Genomic DNA, 22132 nt, shown 5'->3' on the forward strand with positions numbered 1-22132 from the left:
CTTAGGAGGAACTTTACTGGCCAGATGATTCATCCTCGCCGTCCTCGCTTCCGTCCTCCACATCGTCTTCGCTGTCATCCTCCTCCTCATCACTTTGCAAGTCCCACGGATACTCATGGTACTGTCTCCAAAACGAAAAAAACACAAACTCCCAATGGCGAATCAGCCAACCTACCCTGTCAATCCCGAGGGTACCGTTCTGTCCACACCCTTGACAGGGCTCACCATCGTACACACCGGCCACTAGCCCGTCGTAAAGATCCAGAGCCTTTGCGTCTTGAATAAGGCGGATTTCAATCATGACTTCCTCCCAAGAATCTTCGAATAAATCCAGATCAATGGAGCAATGCTGGATAGTAAGAAATTTGATAGTCGACGCGTGGCGCTGGATGAATCCGACGAGTTTCTGAGGGTTTATCTCACCGCAGCTGAACTCAACGTGCTCAAGTTGGCGAAACGTGACGTCGTCCGGAACCGCGGAAAAAATGGCCATGCCATGAGGCTCGAGAAGAAGGTCTTTCAATTGTGGCATAGAGGCAAGAAGCCGAGCGACGTTTCCCTGGGCTAGAGAGTCCTCGCCTATGTATTCACCAGTACCTGCATCCCAATAGTTGCTCAAAACGAGATGGAACTTGGTTATGTTGCAGCTGGAGAAAGAAGAAACGAGTTTTGGCGGGAAAGGCGACTCGTTGGTATCGAAGAGGAGAACCGGGAGGCCAGGCTGCCATGATGAGGTGTCGTCGACCTGGGAAGAGGCATCCACTCTGAACTCAGTGAGATGTATGCTTGGGTATCCGAGGACTTCCAGGGCGAGGAATATGGCACGTGCCTCACGCCCAACAACGCGGGAAAATATTTCCTCTTCGAGCCAGTTCCTGTTGTTGTTTTCAAGGTTTCCTCTCTGAAGTCTCGTCAGATTTGAATTGACAGGACGAAGAGGGAGATGGCTATATGAGCCTTTGACTTACCACGATTTGACTCTCCGAATCACGTTCGTTTTCCTCGCCGTTGGGGGGTGGGAGACCATATTCTCTGATGGCCTTGTCCAATTCATCGTTGAAAAAGTCAAGCTGCATCACCTCGGTTCTGAAACCAGGCTCGTGCCACGGTGCTATCCAGTCACACCTGGGTGGAAAAGGAGGCCTCTCCCGCTTGGATTCTGCAAGACGCCTCCACGTCTTGACAACTGGGCTCCTCGATTCTTCACTCTGCGCTCCGAAGTCAAAGTCGTCATCGGCCGTGCGGTTGCTGATCACGAGGCTTTGCAGTGACTTGAAAAGAGGCAGGGCCTGTTTGAGGGCAACAATGTCGGCGTGGCTTTGGCGATTCTCGTGGTGGCCTTGGAGAACAGACTTGAATAGATCGTGGAATTCTTTGTCTGGCTCATCGGACCAGATACGGCCTTCCTCGTCGAACTTGTTTGGCCAGCAGTAAGCCTTCTTCCTGTCGGGCCACATGTGTGGGTAGGAGGCCACGGTCTTGTAAACCTCCCAGTCGGCGAGACGAGGCGACAAGGTGGTATCGTCGATTACAAGTTCTTTGACACCGCTGATGAGAAGCGGGTTGCCTGCGACAAGTCGGAACACGTCGAGGTCGAGCTGGTGGCATGATAGGTAGAGGACAGGGTAGAGGTAGGGTGAAGCAATGGTGTTGAGCTTTCGGCAAGTTGCGCGCGCCGCTTTGAGTGCGTTTGGAGGAAGAAGCTCAGCCACGGCGACGTGTATCTCGTCGGGCAACTTCAGGAGATGGCAGGGCTCCATGATTGGGGGTAGAGAGAGATTTGGATGGTGTGCGAGGGAGATTGAAGAGCGGATGTGGATGCGAAGGAGAGAAGTTGTTGTGGGCGCCTGAGGTAGGAACGAGGTGCCTTGGGGAAGGGAAGTGCATCTGCCCTGGCACCGAGAGCGCGCCTTCCTCTACTGCACTGTTGTGTAACCTCATGATGTGGGCCACCTTCCAGAACAAACACAGTGGGCCAAGCCTAAGGCTGACCTAAGGTTAGAGAATCTTAGTCCAGTTTTGAGGATCTCCTCGAAAATTATTGCGATTTTGAAGAGTTTAGTGATTGTTTAGCTAAGAATTATGGCCATGTTTTTATTTTTTTAGACAAGTCTCACAGACAAATAAGGCGACCCATATCAGCCACCTCGCTTGATACAAATTCAATGGTAGAACTTGAACTTACATGTAAACAGGATCACCGAGGTTTGGACGGTGTCTGCTGCTTCACCTGGTCCGTAGCCCAAACGTTGTGGTCCCTTCACTTTCACCTGATGTCAACCGTACTTGTTGAACTCCAGCACCAAGAGACAAACAGATAGATCAAGTGTGGACATGGATGATGCCAAGAGCATAGAAAGCTGGAAAAAGTCATCAAGAGCACCTAAATACATTCTCCGGCGACATCTTACCACTGGGTAAGCTAGGTTTCACAGTGGGTGTCGTAACCTAATGACCTTGGGCCCTTGGCCGTCTGCTTTCCTCCAGGACTTTTGCAAACAACAGGAGATGAATGACTTTTCACAAGTTTTGAAGATGTTGGTCTCCTTTATGATGATATTACAGAACTCCAAACTAAGAATTAGGGCGTGATCTAAACTCCATACACTGCTGACCACCTTAGTCCGATTTAGGATAAGACAGTGACCGATCTGATTATATCCTCACCGCTTTGATCAAAGTTGACGCTGCCCGCTCGTCACTCACTTGCTTCCTCCTCTCCAAGGTCTCGTTGTTCAACCCACCCTCCGTCTCCGTCATACAACCATGTGACCCCAAGTCCCTTCAAGGACCCATTTCTTCCGCAGCCATTCATCGGCTTACCTTCAAATACATTGTCGATAATTCCCTCCCCAAGCTTCAAGATGCCTTTATCGTGAAAATCGGTCAATTCTTCGATCACATAAGGCCAGAGGCCATCGTAGCCATCATCCGGATAGAGGCTGCAATGCTCGATGATGAGTGACTTTAATGTGCTACCCTGACGCTCCAGGAAGTCGATAAGTGTGTCTGGGTGTAAGTGGCCGCAGCTGAAGTGCACACAGCGCAGTCGTGGGAAGGTCATGTCAGGGAGGGCCGAAAAGACGGGCAATCCGTGAAGCTCAAGGTAGAGATCTTCTAACTGAGGCATAGACGAAAGTGTGCGGGATACGCGGCCCTCTTTGAGGATCCACTCGGCAAACCTGTGGTTCTCACAACCGTTGAGAACGAGGCGGAACTTGGTGATGTTCTTTGCCAATGCGAAGCCAGTCGCAAGTCGCTCAACGAAAGGGGACTGCTTGTCGAATAAGGTGATTGGGAGGCCGGGCTGGCAAAAGTTCACCAGGGTATCGTGAGACGCGTCGACGCGAAATTCGGTGAGCTGGGACTGTAGCTTAGGTTCTTCAAGGACCAATAGCGCAAGATGCATGACTCTTGCCTCTCGGACCAAAGCGAAGAGCTCGGAGCTGGGGGCCTCGTATTGATATTCGGTCTTTTCGAATTTTTCCGTTTTCTATTCGCCAAATTCGGTGTCGCCCTGTAACGCGTCAGTAGAAGCCTTTCAGAAAACAAGAACAGGCGAAGAGATGATGCCTCGGAAGCACGGGTATGCATTGCCAAAATTACGAGGTGGAGGTGAACTTACGACAAAGCTCATTTCCGAGAAAAAGTCTTCACTCCCAAGTGTGAAGTAATAGAGATTCGACATGATATCGTCGAGATGCTCCATGAGCCAGTCCAAGGTATTCACTCGGGACCTGTCCCGTATACCCAACCCGCTGGCCTGCCAATCGCATCTCGGAGCAAGAGGAGCAATCTCGCCGTGTTCCTCTTGAAATCGCCTCCACTTCTGCACAACGGGGCTTGCCGAAACACAGCTCTGGGCACCCTTGGAAAAGCTGTCGTTCGCATTGCGGTTGGAGACAACAAGACGCTCGAGTTCCTTGAACAGGGGAAGAGCTGTCTTGAGGGCTTTGACGTCAGCGTGAGCCAGGCGGTTGTCATGATGCCACATGGAGGTCAATCTGAAGAGTTCCCAGCCCTCTCTGGTAGGGACTACTTTCGAGGGTTCGCCTCTCATGTCATAAGGATCGAGCGCGTCACCGGGGTACAGCTGAAGATGAGAACGCCGATCCACTGGATCCTCGGGAAGGGTGACCATTCTCTGATAGCTGCGCCAGTCGGGTATGGTGTCCGGAAGAGGGACGGTGGTGTCGTCAATGACCAGTTCGCGGACACCTCCGATAAGAAGAGGGTTCTCTGAAACCGTCTCAAACACATCGAGATCAAGCTGGTGGCAGGAGAGATATAAGACAGGGAAGAGGTATGGAGAAGCGATTCGGTTGAGTCGCTTGCAGCTTTTGCGGACAGCTTTGATGGCACTTCCCGGGAGGCGCTCGACGATATTGTCGAGAAGCTCATCCGGGCAGTCGAGTAAGCTGACAGGCGCCATCTTGCCTTGACCAATGGGCGGGCTGTGAGTGTTGAATGCGCGGCCTCAGATGCGGTGAGGTTGGAGATAAAGTCTTTGATGCGGAGGAGGAAGCGAAATATTGTGGTGAGGGCGGGTCACTGTGGTGTTTGGTTGTGTAACCCCGGAATGCGGACTTTATATTCCGGTCCCCGTCATTGAATTTGCGGTGGCAGTGCCTTGCAGTGAGATTTCTATATATTTCTGCATGTTCACTCAGTGTAGGCAATAATCTGCCCCCTCATCTTCACTGCCCCAACTCTTCTTTTTCTTCGCCTCCCCAATCCCACTGAGCACGATACATCAACACATGAGCAAGATGGCTCCTAGCCTGCTCAGCTGCCCTGACGAGGTCATCGACCACATCGCCAAGTTACTTCCGAATGTCAGGGCCGCTCGCGAGACCTGCAAGAGACTCAACCGCATCGCCTCGCCGTATCTGTTTCCGGTTCTCTACATTTCATGTCATCAACTTGACCTTGACGTCTTTCGCACGGTCGCCAAGAATCCGCTCCTCATCGGAGGTGTTCGCGAACTTGTTATCGATGACACCACTCTCCCTGTCTCGATTCCAGATTGGCCGACCTACCAGAAGGTGCTAAGTCTCCCGGACTGCTCAGAGCTTGAGCGGGCGGCATCTCAACACTGGTCAGATTTGCCAGACTGTGATGAGCCCAGAGAACATTGGGAGCTCTTCGATAGCGTTTTAAAGGGTCACCATGAGAATCGCCTTGCCCGCGCAGACTACCACGCTCTTAAGCAAGCACTACCCCATCTGAAGCGCCTTAGGAGTCTTGTCCTTACGAATCGCACTGCTAATGATAGTATTGATGATGACTTCCGAGAGGGCGCTCAAAGCCTTGAATCGTCTAGTCCTACCTTCAAATTCTGGAGACGATTTGACTCCAAGAGGGACGAGCCGGTGTCTTTCGCTCCGAGATGTGATTGGGTGCCGACTGGCCGAGGTCTCCGGAACAAAATGCCAATCTACGGAATGGATTGGTTAGATGACCGATTGACCGACGACATCACGCCATGCGGAGTACCAAATACCCTGGCAGGCTCACCTGCCTTTAAAGAACTTGTCAGTAAAAGGTTCTTTAATAAGGAAATCAATGTACGTTGTCTAAGTTTTCTCCATTCCCATTTATTTATGTAATATGTCTTTTGTTTTTCTGTAACTGACTGCCAGACTTAGGGTCGCCAAGATTTGACCGACTGGGAATCTTTCTTGTATGAGCGTGCCGAACGCCTAGAAAGAGTTAGTACACACAAACTCTTTATTCTGGCACGGGAGGCTCGGGTGCTACACCTTGCTCTCCTAGTCCTTGAAGATGAAACAATGCAGTCTCAACTTACAGAGTCTAGAGTCGATGCATCTTGCGACATGCTTAACATAGATTGGTCGCCCGGTCTAGCTATCACCCTGTTCGCTAAACAGTCACCATTTCCTACCCGACTAGCCAAAGGGTTCAGCGCCACGAACATAACAAAGTTCAATCTGACTCTTGGATCCGGTCTTCCGCTTGATGTTGGCGTTGGGGAGCGCCTTCGTGCCATCTTCGCATCCATGCCGCAGCTTGAGGAGCTGTTCTTCGAGCCTCACGACATACACCACTTTTCCGCCATCCCAACCGAAAAGACTTTCCCGAGACTACGCAAGATCACATTCAACTGCGGATTAATGCGCTTGGAACAATTGTTCAAATTCCTTCGATCCCATGGTGCGACATTGAAGTCACTTGTTGTCGAGCACTGCAAAATCGTGCTGGAGCCAGAGAACGAACCTCAAGACATGTTACCCATGCTCATCTCTGAGCTGCGTTCTCTCCACCGTGATGGCGCCCTAAAGCTTGAAAACGGCCTAGTCAGCGAGCTGTTCCATGGCGCTGTGCCACTAACCTATTGTGCGAAATTGTACGGGTTCAGAGATGAGTACAGCGTCACTTGGGACTACAAGGGAAACGGAGTGTGGGATCAACGGGAGGAAGCGGACTCAGAAGATGATTTAGATATTTGAGATGGGTAGGAGAAAGGATATGAGGATAAAGCACATTCTATGTACCAGGGTGGCGTCCTCAAGCTAGAAAGCGGCTCAATCAAAGGACTGATCCATGACACTGTGCCTCAAATCTTGTGGGAAATTTTACCAGTGCAAAGATGCAGAGCGTAATATTAGCTGCTACATAATCCAGCCACGATATTTATCTCAAGGCTAGACAAGACAGAGTCTTACAAGCCGGTCCACAGCGTCTCTTGAAAACCTAGCTTGTTCGTTGTCTTGATCCACTCGCTTAGCATAGCAGTCGCAAGCGCCCAGCCGGCATACATAATGCAATCTACCAGGACTCCCGCCGTTCTCGCCGGTTACCTGAGCTTTGCTAGACTCGCTGCAGTAGCATGGCGGGTTATCCGGGCTGTTGCCTCTTACGTCTGCAAAGCCCAAGAACTTTTGACAGTTTGTACATTTATAGTAGGGCCGACCTGCGTTACCATTTCGATTCGATGACCGTGTGACCAGGCGTCGGCTGGGATTGTTGCACACGAAACAGACTGGGGGAAGCGACGGTGCAGGAGCGAGGGGAATGTTGAAAGTGCTGGACGTTGGAGCATCCTATTTGCCGAGTTAATACAGTTAGACCACTGAGGAAGTTTATGAGGTCCCTCATGCCATGATGGGAGTATAACTTCATGTGTCGGCCGGCTATGATGAACTGGCAGAATATGGAATGATATGGACCGTTGGAGGCCGAGCAGGCTCTGTCACCGGAGAGTAAGGTGACACGCAGAGCCCTGTCCATGCAATTTGTTTGGCATTGAACTGAAATGATTGGACGTGTTTATCCAATAGAATTTTCGAAAGAGGCCTCAACAAAAGTAGGAGGCCTACCGCTGCAAACCCCGCACAAAGAGGAAAAGCGAAGATGTTAATAAAGTTATAATTTATATTTTTATTTATAAATAGGACTTTATAAGTATACAGAGTATTATAATACTTAAGTAATATAATATTATATAAAAGCTAGCATCTAGTAATATACTTTTATACTATAGTAAAAAGTTAAAAATTTCATCCTTTGACTATCCGGACAGCTCTGAGCCTACAGAACACTCAGAACCAATATTTAGTCTATCCTGAACAGGTCATCAAGCATCAGTATGGAGGCTATCCACCTGACAACATGCGCCAGCTGCGGAATGCAGGCAACCATGCGGTGCGCTGGCTGCACAGATGCGCCGGACTACGATCCTGGAGACTCCACGACAATTGTTTACTGCGATCGAGACTGTCAAAAGAAGCACTGGACTGACCATAAAAGCCGTTGTCGTGTCATGAAGCAACGTAAAATGTTGCTGAGGGCAGCCACCATCCTTCGATCAGCATTGTTGACCTATCGAGAGATCCTATATGATATCGACCTCACAAAAATCGAAGCTAAAGATGGAATGCTCTATCTTTACCAGAACCAAAGATCTGTCACCTCTCGTGTCAAGTGGGGATCTTTTCCAGACCATTTGACCTCCAATGTCCAGCACAGGGAGGCAGCTCTCACTATCAACCAGTGCACGTTGGCCACCGCGTTATTGAGTCGTCCTACCAAAAAGCTCCTCACAGGTGCGTCACTTTAGTTGGGATCAACATCCCATGAGGACTTTCTAACATTCCTAGGGGTAAACTCAAACGCTGAGGTATTGGATATTCGAATCGGAAAACCACTACTTCCACCGAAGCTGATTCCTGGCCCCGACTTAAGCAACTGCCCACATACGGTGATTAAGGTCAGGCTATTATCCACGAAGGAGTTGTGGATAATCGACACAGCAGGGTGCCAGTATGGATTCCGAGAGGTTCTGGTTCTGTTCGACAAGTACATTGCAGACAAGGCCTGCCAAGTAGTAGGCACCCCCACGACCTACAATTGGACAGAAACGAAAGACTTGGATTATTTCTCTACACTGCCTTTCATGAACAACTCACGAGCCCAAAAGCAGGACCGAGAGGTGGAACGAAAGGCTCGGTTACACTTTGCCGACTTCGTTGACAGACATGTCAGTGTCAATATACTGGATGGTTCTGCTTTGGATTTTAGCAATAAGCTCGCCAGTCTGGTTGAGAGGTTGAAGATACATATGCTCAGCTTTGCAGAATGTCAAAATGGAACTCGGAGCTGATATTTATGCCTCTACAGTTTTCTGATTACATGAAGATAGTAATTTAGATACTTATTCGCCTTGATGAATGTGCCACCAACATCCGATTATCTGATATTTTGCCACAAGTCTATCATTACATTTCATCCTCCAGCCGCACTAAGCCGTCCAAAACGACCAGATGCACAAAACTAATCAGTATTCTCGTTCAACTCTTATGGCGGACATCCCTTCAATGGTTTCTATAATAGCAATGATGTGGTGCACTTATACAGTCACAAGGTAATGAGATACTCACTGAAGTACAGGAACGTGAAGCTGGGCATCTCTCAATGCATTCACCGATTACTTCAACTTTGCTAAATAAGAGAGCTTTTCATTAAGGTATATAAAATTGAACCTATCTGTCCTGCTGCTCACACAACAGAACAGAAATATCCAGGCGCAGGTTCGGTAGCCATTCTAGTACTGTAACAGACCCCAAAGGGTGTTTTGAGCGAGTGTATGTAGATGTTAATGAGATACAAATAGCGAGACTCTAGCCAGAGTAACCCCAGCGAGGAGCGTTGATGATGATACCACAGATGACACCCGAGATGACACCAGCAACGGGGAGAGTGATGATCCAGCCCATGTAGATCCAGGCAACCATGCGCCAGTTGATAGAGCGCCAAGTACCAGAGCACAGACCAACACCAACGGTAGCACCAGTGATGCACTGAGTGGTAGAGACGGGGAGCTCTGGAGAATGCGTTAGTCACAGCGAAAGGGGAGGTTGAGGTAGAGAGAATGGACTCACTAAGACGGGTGGCAAGGATGATGGTGATGGCTGCACCCAACTCCATGGAGAAACCTCGAGAGGGAGAGTGGAGAGTGAGACGGTTACCAAGGTTGCGCATGATGTTGTATCCGTAAGTCCAGATACCAAGAGCAATACCGGCACCACCAAAGCAGCTATACAGAGTTAGTCATTGATTACAAGAGTATCAAGCAGAAACTTACAGAATCCAGACAGGGACAGAAGACTTGCTACCCTCAAGACCACCAGTTCGCCAGATCTGGTAGATGGTGGCATAAGGACCAATAGCGTTTGCGACATCGTTGGCACCGTGAGTGAAAGAAGCGGTACAGGCAGTCATGACTTGCATAAAGGTGTAGAGATACTCAGCACGGTTATCGTAGTGAGCGACGTGGGCGTGAATCTCATCCAGGTCGCCGGTAAGCATACTCTTCTTCTTCTGCATAGCGATGATATCTTGGTCAACACCAGAGAGGAAAGCCTTCTTGAGATACCAGAAGAGAACAGCGCCACTGAACCACTTTCCATCAGGCTTGGGACCGACGAGGCTGCGAGGAGCCTTGGGCTCAACGCGCTCCTCAATGTCAGGAGTACCCTCGGACGAGGTCTTCTTGTTCTCAGTGGTAGCTTCCTTACCTTCATTGCTAGTCTGGTCTTGAGCGCGCTCGAACTCATCACTGCCAGTGCGGCCAGCACGGCGAAGACCATCAAGCTCTTCGCGGGTGAGATGGCCCTCATAGAAATCCTTGATACCACCAGCAGCACCTTCAGGCTGAGCGGGAGGGGGAGGACGTCGGAGGAGAAGAGGACCCTGGAAGATGTTCCACCAGCGAAGCTCCCAGTCGTCGCAGATGACGAGACGGTAGAGCCAGGGGACGAGGAAGATGGTGATGAGAAGAGCCCAAGCGGCGCCGACACCGATGATCATGCCAGCGGTCTCGGCGTCGTTGAAGTCAACCTTGATGCTACCGCCCTTCCAGACGATAAGCATAGTGAGGAGAGAAGCAGTGATGCCGAAGTAAACAGGAGTGAGGAAAAGACCCTTCCAGACAGGTTTGCTTCGCAGCATAACACCATACTTGGTAATAAGGAAGATGAGAGCAGCGAAAGCACCAGACAGACCAGGAGCAATGATCCAAGCGAGAAAGACAGATACGACACCAGAGCTAATACCCTTGTCAAACTCAGCCCAGTGAATACCGTCTGCACCGACGAGTGCAATACCCATACCGATAACACCACCCATGATGGAGTGAGTCGTCGAGACAGGGAGACCGATCTTGGTACAGAAGGTGAGATACAGCGAGGAGGAGACGATAGCGCACATCATGCCGAGCATGAGAAGAGCAGGGTCGGACTCGAACTGGTCAATGTCGACGACTTTGGTGCGGATGGTGTCTGCGACACGGGCGCCAACACCAACGGAGCCAGCGAATTCGAGGATGGAGCCGAGAGTCATGGCTTGGATGTAGGAGATGGATCGGGATGAGACCGACGTAGCCCACGAGTTGGCGACATCGTTGGCACCTGAATTGTCAGTATATCTCTGGAGGAGTGACGTTGGAGTGACGTACCGATGTTCCAGGCATCAAGGAACGAAAAGATGGTGCCTATGGCAAAGATGTAATCATACTGATGAAGCACCATGATCAAGGCAGACCGAGAATTCGGGTTTCTCTCAGTATTCTAGAAGAGAGTGAAATGAACTGATGTCGGAAAAGAGCATGGGAAACAGAGCCCGCAGGCTGACTCCTTATATCACCGTACCATGGTGTGTGGATCGGGTAAGGCTTGGCGAACAAGCTTAATCTTATGCTTCTTGGGAGGGTGCAGGCCCTCGGTGAGTCCTTTGGTAGATTTATCGTCTTGGCGGGTGTGCTTGGCACGCGAGCAGGGGGAAGTCGAGTATCTCGTGCGTGGGTTCTTGATGGTCGTTGGGCAGGGGATGTCTGGGCGGGATGAAGTTGTGGGGGGTATTGGATAGTGAGTCTTGGTATCATGGCAATAATGTTGATATGTCTTGTGATTGGGATAGTTACTGTCATTGTGACTGAATGATGATATTGAAGTTGTTGTCTAAGAGTTGACTGCACGAGTTGTAGGCGAGGGAGTTGATGCTCTTGCGCTAGGACTAGAAGAGTCGTTTACTGGCAGACAGCTTGCGACATGGCCTCAATCCTCTAAACAAGGGTAGACAGCACGTCCGGTCGTATCGAAATGATCAGACTTCGCCGACAATAGCGTCAAACAGACTCCCAAAGAAGAATGTCACTGTTACTGCTCCGTATCAACACCGGAAATACAGTCTCGTCCTCAATCCAGATGACAGAAATACTCATACCAACAAACCACCAAATTATTCCTGCATCTACTAGGACACTCTTCTCAGTGGAATTGTTTATGGCCGCTCATCAACCCACGTGCATCAACGATTGTCGTTGAGAGCGGCTCTGTAGAGCAGGGGGCGGGAGCCAATAAGATGGGTCACAGCTCCACGTGGAGAAGCTCGTTCGCCCAGAGATGACCTCCCCAGATGCCAAGACTGATCAATTACAGGGCATATTGTGTCACTACTTGAGACAATGTCAAGGTCAAAAAGGTTAACGTGAATAAAGTTATTAGAGTTGTTCTTTTGGACTTCTTTTTATATCCGTAAAACGGCTATATTGTTATGCAGGACTAAGAGCATATGGTAGAGTGTACGGTTGAATGGTCAACTCAACATCGCGATATCGAAAAGACAAACTAAACCGTGACAAAGAGACTAACAAAGCCAATATCCCACATCGTCCCATCCATTTCAACCCGTCCCTCGCCAAGATCTCGCCAAGGACCGCGCCACTACTCCTTCTCCTCCCGCTGCAACATGAGCTTCTCATACAAGCACGTTTCCTCCCCGCCAAGCCTACCGCTGACGATTCGAAGCTTTTTCATATCCTGTTCCTCGGTGCATGTGGTTCTTGGCTTTAACAGCGGGAAAAGCATCCGGTATTCCATTTGCTTGCTTCGCCGACACTGGTTGATAGCATTGAGCCAGTAAAGGTCCATCACTTACGAGTCTGTCTTGGCTGTTAACCTGCTTTTGTAATGGTGGTTCAGCTTCCCTCGGTGATCGCCTTTGGCGACCTGTCTGTTCTAGAAATATCCCCTTCTTGGCTGGTGGTATTGAGCTCATTAAGGCGAAGCTGAGATTGGGAAAATTCTGTTAGTGGGAGGTTCTGCGAGTATGGTAAAAGTTTCTTGATAAATCTAAGAGGCTTGGCTATCTGTGTGGTTTACCAATCGTACATCTAACTTCCGATGCATGGTCTAGCTCTGTAAATCTACTGTACAGAGTACTGAACCGTGATTTATCTTCTTGACATTATTGCTTCCAGAATTCCACTCCCGGGGATCCGAACTCAAAGTTCCCTTGCCATCACTCCTCTTTCCTTGTTTTTCTCCCCAATAATAAGCTTTGTTTTCTGTGTCGCCTTACTCATTTCCAAAACGCCAGTCGATTTTCATAGCTTCGTCCATTCTCATCAACGTGTACCGAACCATCTTCCACGTTGTTGCCACCTGCTCTATCCAACCGGCGTCGCCTTTTTCGGGAGCTTTCACCTCAATCCAACCGTATTGTGACTGCTCAGCATCTACCGGTTCTCCCGGCCGATTGATCCATAGTCGAGCAATGAATTCATGGTGCCATATCTGGTCTCTTTGGTCGTCCTCCATAGCATCCTTAACCTCTGGCCACGATAAGGGCCTAAACTCAATCTTCTTGGTCTCGGTCCAGTACCTGAATCCAGCCCATTTCCCTCCCTGGGACCTACTGCCTCGGCTGTACCCATGGAAGCCAATCATCGGTGTATATGGCCAAAATCCGCTCGGGAAAGAAGTCAAAGGATCTCCAGGATAACGATAGTGTAGGGTGCGAGTCGGATCCAGCATCCATCTAATACCAGTATCACTCTGAAGCCGTAGAGATGCAGAATTTATGAATCTATCGTCTTCTGCCTCATGGATATTGGTTCTTGCGCTGGTTCCTGGCCCATATTGCTGAAAACTCTCGATATGCCAACTCCAATCACACTTGTCTATGACCAATGTAAACGCCTTGAGCATTGGGGTGTACTGCCATATAGGTAACGAGGAGTCGAACGGCAATTGGGAAAACGTCTCTCGCGCATCGCTGGGTTCTAAACCTACTGTAATGATGTCAATACCTCTAGTTATGATCCAAGCGCGGGGGGACGAACCTTGAGCTCCCACCGAGATCCAAGGCTTTGAGGTCCAATAGACCATGCGCCGGATAGGAAGGCCTGCTTGCTGAGAGGATTCTGGCCTTTTCTTCTGGGGAATTCCAGATAAATACCAAGGAACCGGGACATTTATCTTGAATGTTTCGTGTTGAGGGTCGAGTCGATACACATCTTTTCCACGCAAACATACCACGAAGTACCGAATTTGATCACATATCGCCTTGATTTCCGGGCACGAAGCCCAAATTCGTCTCAATTCTTCCTCCCCTTCATGCGCCGAACCACTAATCAAGTATACTTGGAAGTGATTCTTTACAAAGCGCGCAGGGGTCGAGGGAATAGCAAGTCTGATGATCTTGATCTTGAGCTCCATAGGCAATCGTTCGAAGGGGAAATACTCCATGACTCGGGTCATAAGGCAATTCAACCACAGGATGAAGCGTCAAGAAAGTAAGAGAGGAGAACAGGCTGAGAAGAGAGGATGAGTTGGGAAAAACCAATTACACCTACTTACTTTATGTTCGAATTTAGAATTTTCACTGAAAGTTTCTCGAAAGATTCACCGTTATTTTCGACGCATCATGGATTCACTTTCTGAAATATCAACTCTGTTTGCTAATGGGTTTATGCTACATCTGCGTCGGGCCAAGTGGCATAAAGTCTAAACAGTGAGCCACATATGTTATTTTCAGGTGGCCCGTGGCTGGGAGTTAAAAGATACATTTCGCAGAACTTAGTTACACAAGCTTTCAGAATGGAGTTCAATGAGAAACCCAAATTCTCGAGGCCTCTCGCAAAGAGTGGCCAATTGTTCCACATCTGTAGCATTCAAAGTCTAGCAGAAGAGGGGTTGACCTTAGAATATCGCCCAACCTTCGCTGTAGGCCCGAGACAAAGCCGAGATAACGTCACGTCAACCCGTCATACTTTCTATAGAATCAGAAGATTTATATATGCCACTCTTTTGTCTGTCTAAGGTCATACCCTAGGGTAATGCCCTAATCTAGAGTGCTCACGCTGAAACCAACAGGCCTAAGACGATACATCTCTTACCAAGCCAACTTGGCCAGTATTCCATGAGGCCATTTCCGGACACCAAACTTGCGAGCCTCATCTAGCAAAAGCTGGAAAATACCAAAAGCAAAAGGGAGAAACCAGTGTTCAACGGGTACAGGTGTAGTTCCAAGAACAGGCTGCAGAGGCGGGATGTACAGCCAGAAGATAGCCATAGCAAGCGAAAAGATAATCGCAGGGAACAGATACCAGTTCTGCGTGTTCGGGTTGAACAGAGGAGGATGCTGAAAGATACTGAGTCGACGGGTTCTAGTCGCCATCAGATTGAACCACTGCATCACAACAAGGTTGACAAAGTAGATAGACGAAGCCTCGTTGGTCTTGGCGAGGTAGTAGTCTGGATCGATACCAGCAGGGAGCTTTCCGAAGCTGAACCACAGCTCGCTGAAGGGAATGCCTTGACGCTGGAGATACCAGAATGCCATGGCGAAGGATGCGACTGTTTGTAGGACGCCGTTGACTCCGTATGCTTGGAGGATGAGTTGCCAGTTGACGAGGCGGTCCTTCTTGATGTTGCGTGGGGGACGGGTAAGGATGTCGGCTTCGGGCTTTTCGTAGGATAGCATTGTGGCGGCGGCACAGTCGGTAAAGCAGCTATTCGAGGTTAGTGAGTGTCGGGCTACAGGTAACAGGGGTACTTACCAGATGATGATCATGAGGAATGAAGAGAGAGCTTGGGGTAAACCGAAGGCGACAAAAGCCATGACGGGCCAGAACTCAGAGAAGGAGCCGGCAGGCAAGAGGTAGGAGATGACCTAGAATCAATGTTAGTTTCTGATATTCGGCATGGATCTCATTAAGACATACCTTCTTGAGATTGTCAAACACAACACGACCATACTGCACAGCAATAATGATAGAAGAGAACGTATCCAACAACACCATATCAGCCGCCTCCATAGCGATATCCGAGCCACTACCCATCGAGATACCAACATCAGCAGCCCTCAGCGACGGCGCATCATTGACTCCATCACCCGTCATGGCTACAACATTCGCCTTCTGGAACTCACGAACGATGCGGAGTTTCTGTTCTGGCGTTGTTCGCGCAAACACAATCTCCTCGTAGTGAGTAAGTGTCTCCCACTGATGCTCGTTAAGAGACATGAGTTCCGGACCGCTGAGGACGATGGCACCGAGGTGGGAGATAGGTGAGTCTTTGGTGTCATCGGGGCTGTAACGCTGGAGAGCTGTGCTGTCGTCGACGGTTTGGGAGGTTACGATGCCGGCTTCGCGGGCGATGGCTAGGGCGGTGAGGGCAAAGTCGCCGGTTACCTGATAACTGTCAGTTAGGGTATTGATCACCAGGGAATTGGAGAGGACTTACCATGGCGATACGAATACCAGCGCCGCGCAACGTACTCACAACATGAGGAATGTCATGTCTCAATGGGTCGACGATAGCCACCATTCCGACCAAGGTGAGGCCACTGTTGGACTCCCTTGTGACAGCATGCTCAAACTCACTTGTCTCCCGGTTCTTAGGTAGGTCACTGCTCTTGACAATCTTGCGAGCGAGTAACAAGCATCGTTTACCTTGTGAAGAGTAGGTGTTCTTCAGTTGCTCCACCGTAGCTCGCATAGCAGCATTGAGAGGGATGGCTTCACCATGTTCAGAGACGTAGTGCGAGCAACGGCCGATAAGAACATCAGGGGCACCCTTGATTGTCAGGAGGCTATATACAATGGTTAGAATGGTTATTTTGAGTGTTTTTGGAGACTACTTACACATCATCGGTATTAAACGCAGTCTCCTTGCTAAGCGTAGCAGCTACAGCCTCGGGCCTGGTGCAGGAAAAGCAACGGATCATGAACTTGTTCTTACTGTTGAAAGCAAGATCGTAGATCTTGTTCCAGCAAGCACGGAGGTAATCGACGCTGCTTGGGTCAACAAATTCGGCGAATCGAAGGACGGCTTGATCAGTGGCATCACCAAAGATCCTACTGTCGGCCAGTGGAGCATCCTTTGTAGCAGCATCAAACTCAGAGGCGTTACAAAGTGCAGCCAAAGCACGGAGTTGGAGGATGGGATGGGTAACACATTTAGACTGGCCGAATTTGCCGCGAGCGTTCTCGATAGTCATGTTGAGTCCTCCGACTGCGCAGTCAGAGACAGCCATCTTCGCCTGTAGCTTGTTAGTGCAGTTCGGATATTCATGACAGAGAATTCTTACAGTGGTGAGGGTACCAGTCTTGTCAGAGCAAATCACGGAAACGGAGCCAAGCGTCTCCACGGTCTTGAGGGACTTGCAGAGAATCTTGTTCTTCTTCATAAGGTTGGCGGTGATTGTGAGACCAGCTGTGATGGAGATGGGAAGACCTTCGGGGATGAAGGCAATGGCGACGCTGACGCAGTTGACGATGAGGGTTGGTACGTTGATGAAGTCGGGATGCTTCTTTTTCAGAAAGGCGCCCCTGTTGAAGTATGTTAGTCTTGCAACGGAATAGTAAGATGGTGGAGGAGACGTACCAAATGATGCAGACAACAGCAATCATAGTTATCATGATACTAGCAATGATGATGACAAAGTAAAGCACTTCCTTCTCAAGAGTCGTCATCTGCACTTTCGGCTCATTCGTCAAACTCGCGATACGTCCAAACACCGTCCTATCACCAGTAGCAACGACAATACCAGTGCATGAACCAAGGATACAGTGTGTACCCTGCAGACCAATATTATGCGTCTCGAGATAATTGGTATCAGTGTGGTCCACAGTACCCGCCACAGGCTTAGACTCTCCAGTAAGAACAGAACGATCAAACTTGACGTCAGAAGAAGCCTCAATCAAGCGAATATCAGCGGGTAGCTTGTTACCAGCTTTGACCTTTATGACATCGCCTGGAACGATATCTGCAGCGTTGAGATCGACCAGATTACCATCGCGAATGACGTGTCCTTCTTCAGGGAGCATGTTTTTGATGGAGGACATGGTGCGTGATGTAGACCAGTCTTGAAACATGTTGAAGAGGGCTTGGATGAAGAACACGGCGAGGAGTACAATAGCGAGTGCCTTCTGACATCAGCAAACCGAAAAGACAAAGCACAGTGAATAGGGAGACTCACGAGGTTGGCAACAGCAGGAGGATCACCCAATGGCTTCCACGAGATAAAGACGAGGATACATCCAATGAGAAGAATACTTCCGAAACCGCCGAAGAAGTAGAGAAAGATTGTTCTGAACCAGTGCGTCTTAGCTGGAGACGGTGCGTTTCTGCCATATTCGCGCTGTCTTCGCTCAGCTTGTTCGGTCGATAGGCCAGCGGTGGATGAAGTAGTGAGGCGTTTCTCAACGTCGAAGGGTGCGATGGTATGCCACTCGAGGTCCGTCAAAGCTATACGCGCACCAGTTATTAGTACAACTCAACTTAGTAGAGTAAAGCGAGGGTGTATTACCTTTTGTAGTGACGTCTTTCGCCTTGGCAAGTTCAGCTTGTTCCTTGCCCTTGGACTCCTCAATGTTGAATGAGCTGTCCAGACATCAGTACAACTAGCTCCTTCATTCTCAACCAGAGGGAATTACGACTCACACAGTACGATAGGTAACAGGAAGAACAAGCGACGGATCAGCGCGATTTCTCGAGCCGGCTCGATGGATACTCAACGAATCCCTTGAGCGAGGGCGAGACCGTCTACGAGAACGTCGCTCACCATGACGCGAAACGCGACCGGCTTCGTCGTCATCGTTCCAGTGAATGCGCTCACCGACAAGTGCGGCGTCCTTTTTCTCGTCTTCAATCATGTTGAAGGTGAGAGGACAAGTAACCAAGTGAGAAGAGAAGAGATATCAAGGCAAGTAACAGAGTAGAATAAAATGGTAAAGCGACAGGAGAAGATGGGAGAGTGCGAGCCTTGATATTTGTTTTGGTACGTGGGTAGCAGGATAATCGCTCATCGTTTCTGGACAGTTCGCGTTAAGCGACGTCGTAAAGGCTGGGTGAAGTATTTCGTATAAGTGAATCCATAGTAAAGATACATTTCTCGTAGCTCAGCTCCGCCTCTGATGCCACGTTCAAAGCAGGATTAGTGCCTTTTCTCTTTTCTCGATCCCTTTTCTCCACAGGACCTTGGGTAGGGACCTTAAAAAACCGATATCGATAAACGAGAAGCGCGCCCTCCTTGGTGTCGTGATGTTAGACCAGCCCTGGGAGTGTACCAATACTGCGGTTAAGACATATCACCAACTTTGGTGTTTCCTGCGTACACGATTGGCTATTCTAGGGCATGTGGTGTGCACTGCCTCGATAGCAGTTTACGCTTAAACGAGTAATCCATGAGCTATGACGCGAAGGAATCGTGGGGAGTCTCTGTTCCTCGTGCAGGGTGCAAGTGAGGGAATATCAAGACACGAAAACATTGGACGAAACCCTTAGCTGAGGAGGCGCAGCGTCGATCTGTCTAGGTAATCCGGTTCGGCATGTGCCTGAACTGGGCAACCTGTCGCGCATGCAGCACAGACACAATGTGATCAGTGCACTCCCACTGACAGAAATAAAGCAAGGGCTAAGAGAAAACAAGCCTTTTCTTTCCGAGCAGGTGGGTGTACGGCAGCAAATGCAGGTTTTGTGATTCAACCCCTCCTCTAGCCAGAATCTGGCAGCTCGCTAGCAGTGAGGAAACAAAGCCTGGATGAAATGAGGTATCCGAGATTTGAGACGCTAACAGCGGGCGCAGCTGGGAGCCCACTCACTGATTCTCTCTCTCACGTTGGATGAAAAGTTGGACTGGTCTTTTTAGAGGCTCGATTTACGACGTCTTGGCTGTGCGAGACAAGCTTTTTAGCGCCGGGTCCTAGCGTTCAGGGTCCCCGTCAGTGCAACGCTGTCACGGTCATTTCACAAGCCACTCGATTTTGGACGAGAGATTGGCTATGTTAATATCATATCATGATGAAAACAGAAAACCCCAAATTGAAGATGTTGTTCAGCTTGCTCAGGGTACATCGGTGGATGCAGAGAGATGTAATCTTGTGGCAAAGCGCGATTAGCTTCTCAATGACCCAAACCAAGACAAAGCAGCGCTTCAACGCAAACTCCCGGGGGTGCTTTACAAACCCTCATTTCTTACTCCGTTTCACAAGCCCTGAAAAAAAAGAGGTCATATGCTGCAAACAAAGAGGGGAGTTTCGGCCGTTGGTGGAGGTGAGGGATTTATCTGAGTCGTTGGTTTGTTTTGTTTACGAGGGCTCGTCAGGTCAGGTACCGCCTTGTCATTTCTGAGCTTTGAGAATAGGGCTGTAGACTACCCCAGTACAAGGCGCGGGACCAGTATTTAATCCCCGACCCCATCTCATCGCGCTATCCAGTTTCAGGGTGTCAGATTCGGCTGGCGGCCTCCAGGCAGATCCATTTCGCGTAGAGTCGCCAATTCTGATGAGTCTTGTTTTACAAATTGCGATGATTGAGAGCGTAATGGTTATGTAATGTGAGTTTTTGAAGGGAAATGAGGTGGTAAGACAAGGCAAGATAGCCTCCACGCGAGGTAATCGATTTTTTTTGGGGCCATCTCAAGGACACGGAAGAGTGATTCCCGTTGAGTCGGTGCGCACGGGTAGTGTTCGATGCATGACTCAATTCGGTGCTAGCTAAGTCTTTTAGGAACATCCCTTGGATGGAACTTATGAAAAGCATGCGGCTTCGCTAGCCTGATTGTCCAAAGGACATTTGCGATCAAGCGGTAGCTTCGCATCCCTCATTGCCTGGGTCTAGGGTAATGCAACGTGAGGATTTCCAAGAACGAATCATTATAGGGAACAAAGCCATCAATTAGTTATTCTTTAAGTACATGGGAGAACTGAGATTGAGGCTCTATCTCAATTTATTTTATTCAACTTGATGCTTGCTGTTTCCACTACCAGCCTCGATCATTTTGTAGAGGCGTTGCGCCCATTTCAAGCTCCATCTTGTCCCTTTCAGTGCATTGCACCGGACCTCATTATCGATAAGCTATATCTTATCATCCAAATGCCATGCGTGACGTCACATCATAACGCCCAATGCTCTCCATCACCAGCTTCACATGATGAGAATACAAAAAGGTGCACTCTCGCCCTCATCGTTGGCATTGAAACTCTGCCACCCCGCGGGATTTGGGGTCCGTTCATGATCCAACTAATCCGAACCCTCAATTCCTCACTAAATCACCCCCAAAACTCCTCCTCCCCCACGGCGGGGCTCCTCCGGCCTCGGCTTCAACGTAAAAGACAAACTCTGATTGGTCCTTTTTGCTACAAAAACGGTCTTCTTTCCGATGTCATCATGTTGCCCATCATGCGCTCATCTCCACGCTTCGGCATCCGTACATATACCTCCCGCTCCCTGCAACTTCCCCTCTCACGTAGATTCATCTCCAATTCCTACTCAAAACTGCCCGCCATGAAGCTCCTCTACCCAACATCCCTCAAACTCGACGTCCAGAGCCTCGAGGGCTTCTCCGTCGACCTCTTCCCCTACGACGTGAAGCAGACCATCCCCGAAGAGCACGTCGACGCCGAGATCCTCGTCACCTGGACAAACACCCCCGAGAACCTAAAAGACGCCGCCAAGCGCCTCACGAAGCTCCAATGGATCCAGTCCCTCGCCGCTGGGCCAAATGATGTCCTGGGTGCTGGGTTCGACGCCTCCAAGATTAAAATCACGACAGGCTCGGGTCTGCACGATCACACTGTCGCTGAGCACGCGCTGGGTCTGCTTCTCAACGCCGCGCGCCGCTTCTACGAGATGCGCGATTATCAACTCCAGGGAAAATGGCCTGGTCATTTAGGCGGTCCTCAGCCCGATAGGCCCAAGAATTCATTTACGACACTGCGCGATGCGCGTGTTTTAATCTGGGGCTTCGGCAACATTGCAAAGACCCTCACCCCGCAGCTCATCGGCCTCGGCGCCGAAGTTCGGGGCATTGCGCGCCGAAAGGGTGTCCGCAACGGAATTGAAGTCTACAACGAAGACGATCTCGACACACTCCTCCCCGAGACCGACGCGCTCGTCATGATCCTCCCAGGCTCTGATGCCACGCGCCATGTTCTCAACGCTCAGCGCCTGAAGCAATTGCCCAACCACGCGTGGGTCGTCAACGTGGGGCGCGGTACATCTGTTGACGAGGATGCTCTTGTCGATGCGCTTGAGAAGGGAGAGATTGGGGGTGCGGCGTTGGATGTTTTTGAGACTGAGCCGCTTCCTGAGCCGAGTAGGATCTGGAAGGCTCCTAATACTATTGTGTCGCCTCATGCGGCTGGTGGAAGACCTCAGGGTGCGGAGGGGCTTATCGCTGATAACCTAAGACGGTTTAGGGCGGCGCAGGAGTTGAAGAACCTCATTTAAAATAGAATAGAGAATAAATCAAATATCCAAGTTAATGATTATCGACCTTTAATGAACTTCTGGTGATTGAAACCTGCATTCAGTGGATGGTCCGA

General features: G+C 49.7%; 7 protein-coding genes across 7 annotated transcripts; 3 read left to right on the forward strand and 4 right to left on the reverse strand.

The window, feature by feature from the left end:
- Positions 1–13: 13 nt before the first annotated feature.
- FTJAE_694 (uncharacterized protein) lies at positions 14–4432 on the reverse strand (the record flags this gene model as incomplete). The annotated part of the gene is made up of 7 exons (XM_037353604.1): positions 14–901; positions 969–1867; positions 2186–2270; positions 2316–2360; positions 2412–2422; positions 2824–3493; positions 3626–4432. 7 exons carry the CDS (start codon positions 4430–4432, stop codon positions 14–16), a joined length of 3405 nt encoding a protein of 1134 aa, XP_037212219.1.
- A 337-nt stretch (positions 4433–4769) lies between these two features.
- Positions 4770–6470, forward strand: FTJAE_695 (uncharacterized protein; the record flags this gene model as incomplete). The annotated part of the gene is made up of 2 exons (XM_037353615.1): positions 4770–5567; positions 5649–6470. The coding sequence occupies 2 exons, from the start codon at positions 4770–4772 to the stop codon at positions 6468–6470; spliced, it is 1620 nt and encodes a 539-aa protein (XP_037212220.1).
- A 1139-nt stretch (positions 6471–7609) lies between these two features.
- FTJAE_696 (zinc finger MYND-type) lies at positions 7610–8623 on the forward strand (the record flags this gene model as incomplete). The annotated part of the gene is made up of 2 exons (XM_037353626.1): positions 7610–8066; positions 8121–8623. The coding sequence occupies 2 exons, from the start codon at positions 7610–7612 to the stop codon at positions 8621–8623; spliced, it is 960 nt and encodes a 319-aa protein (XP_037212221.1).
- A 517-nt stretch (positions 8624–9140) lies between these two features.
- Positions 9141–11048, reverse strand: FTJAE_697 (phosphate-repressible phosphate permease; the record flags this gene model as incomplete). Its single annotated transcript, XM_037353637.1, has 4 exons — positions 9141–9343; positions 9402–9556; positions 9605–10928; positions 10976–11048. The coding sequence occupies 4 exons, from the start codon at positions 11046–11048 to the stop codon at positions 9141–9143; spliced, it is 1755 nt and encodes a 584-aa protein (XP_037212222.1).
- A 1827-nt stretch (positions 11049–12875) lies between these two features.
- FTJAE_698 (K P-type ATPase (mediates high-affinity potassium or sodium uptake)) lies at positions 12876–14048 on the reverse strand (the record flags this gene model as incomplete). The annotated part of the gene is made up of 3 exons (XM_037353648.1): positions 12876–13591; positions 13643–13778; positions 13836–14048. 3 exons carry the CDS (start codon positions 14046–14048, stop codon positions 12876–12878), a joined length of 1065 nt encoding a protein of 354 aa, XP_037212223.1.
- Positions 14049–14694: 646 nt separating this feature from the next.
- FTJAE_699 (K P-type ATPase (mediates high-affinity potassium or sodium uptake)) lies at positions 14695–18460 on the reverse strand (the record flags this gene model as incomplete). The annotated part of the gene is made up of 10 exons (XM_037353659.1): positions 14695–15313; positions 15362–15474; positions 15527–15994; positions 16047–16395; positions 16448–16845; positions 16894–17134; positions 17190–17731; positions 17785–18053; positions 18115–18188; positions 18249–18460. 10 exons carry the CDS (start codon positions 18458–18460, stop codon positions 14695–14697), a joined length of 3285 nt encoding a protein of 1094 aa, XP_037212224.1.
- A 2632-nt stretch (positions 18461–21092) lies between these two features.
- FTJAE_700 (d-isomer specific 2-hydroxyacid dehydrogenase) lies at positions 21093–22037 on the forward strand (the record flags this gene model as incomplete). The annotated part of the gene is made up of 1 exon (XM_037353671.1): positions 21093–22037. One exon carries the CDS (start codon positions 21093–21095, stop codon positions 22035–22037), a length of 945 nt encoding a protein of 314 aa, XP_037212225.1.
- Positions 22038–22132: the final 95 nt, after the last annotated feature.

The sequence above is a fragment of the Fusarium tjaetaba genome, assembly GCF_013396195.1.
Source record: "Fusarium tjaetaba strain NRRL 66243 chromosome Unknown NRRL66243_c0000017, whole genome shotgun sequence".
Classification (NCBI taxonomy): Eukaryota; Fungi; Ascomycota; class Sordariomycetes; order Hypocreales; family Nectriaceae; genus Fusarium; species Fusarium tjaetaba.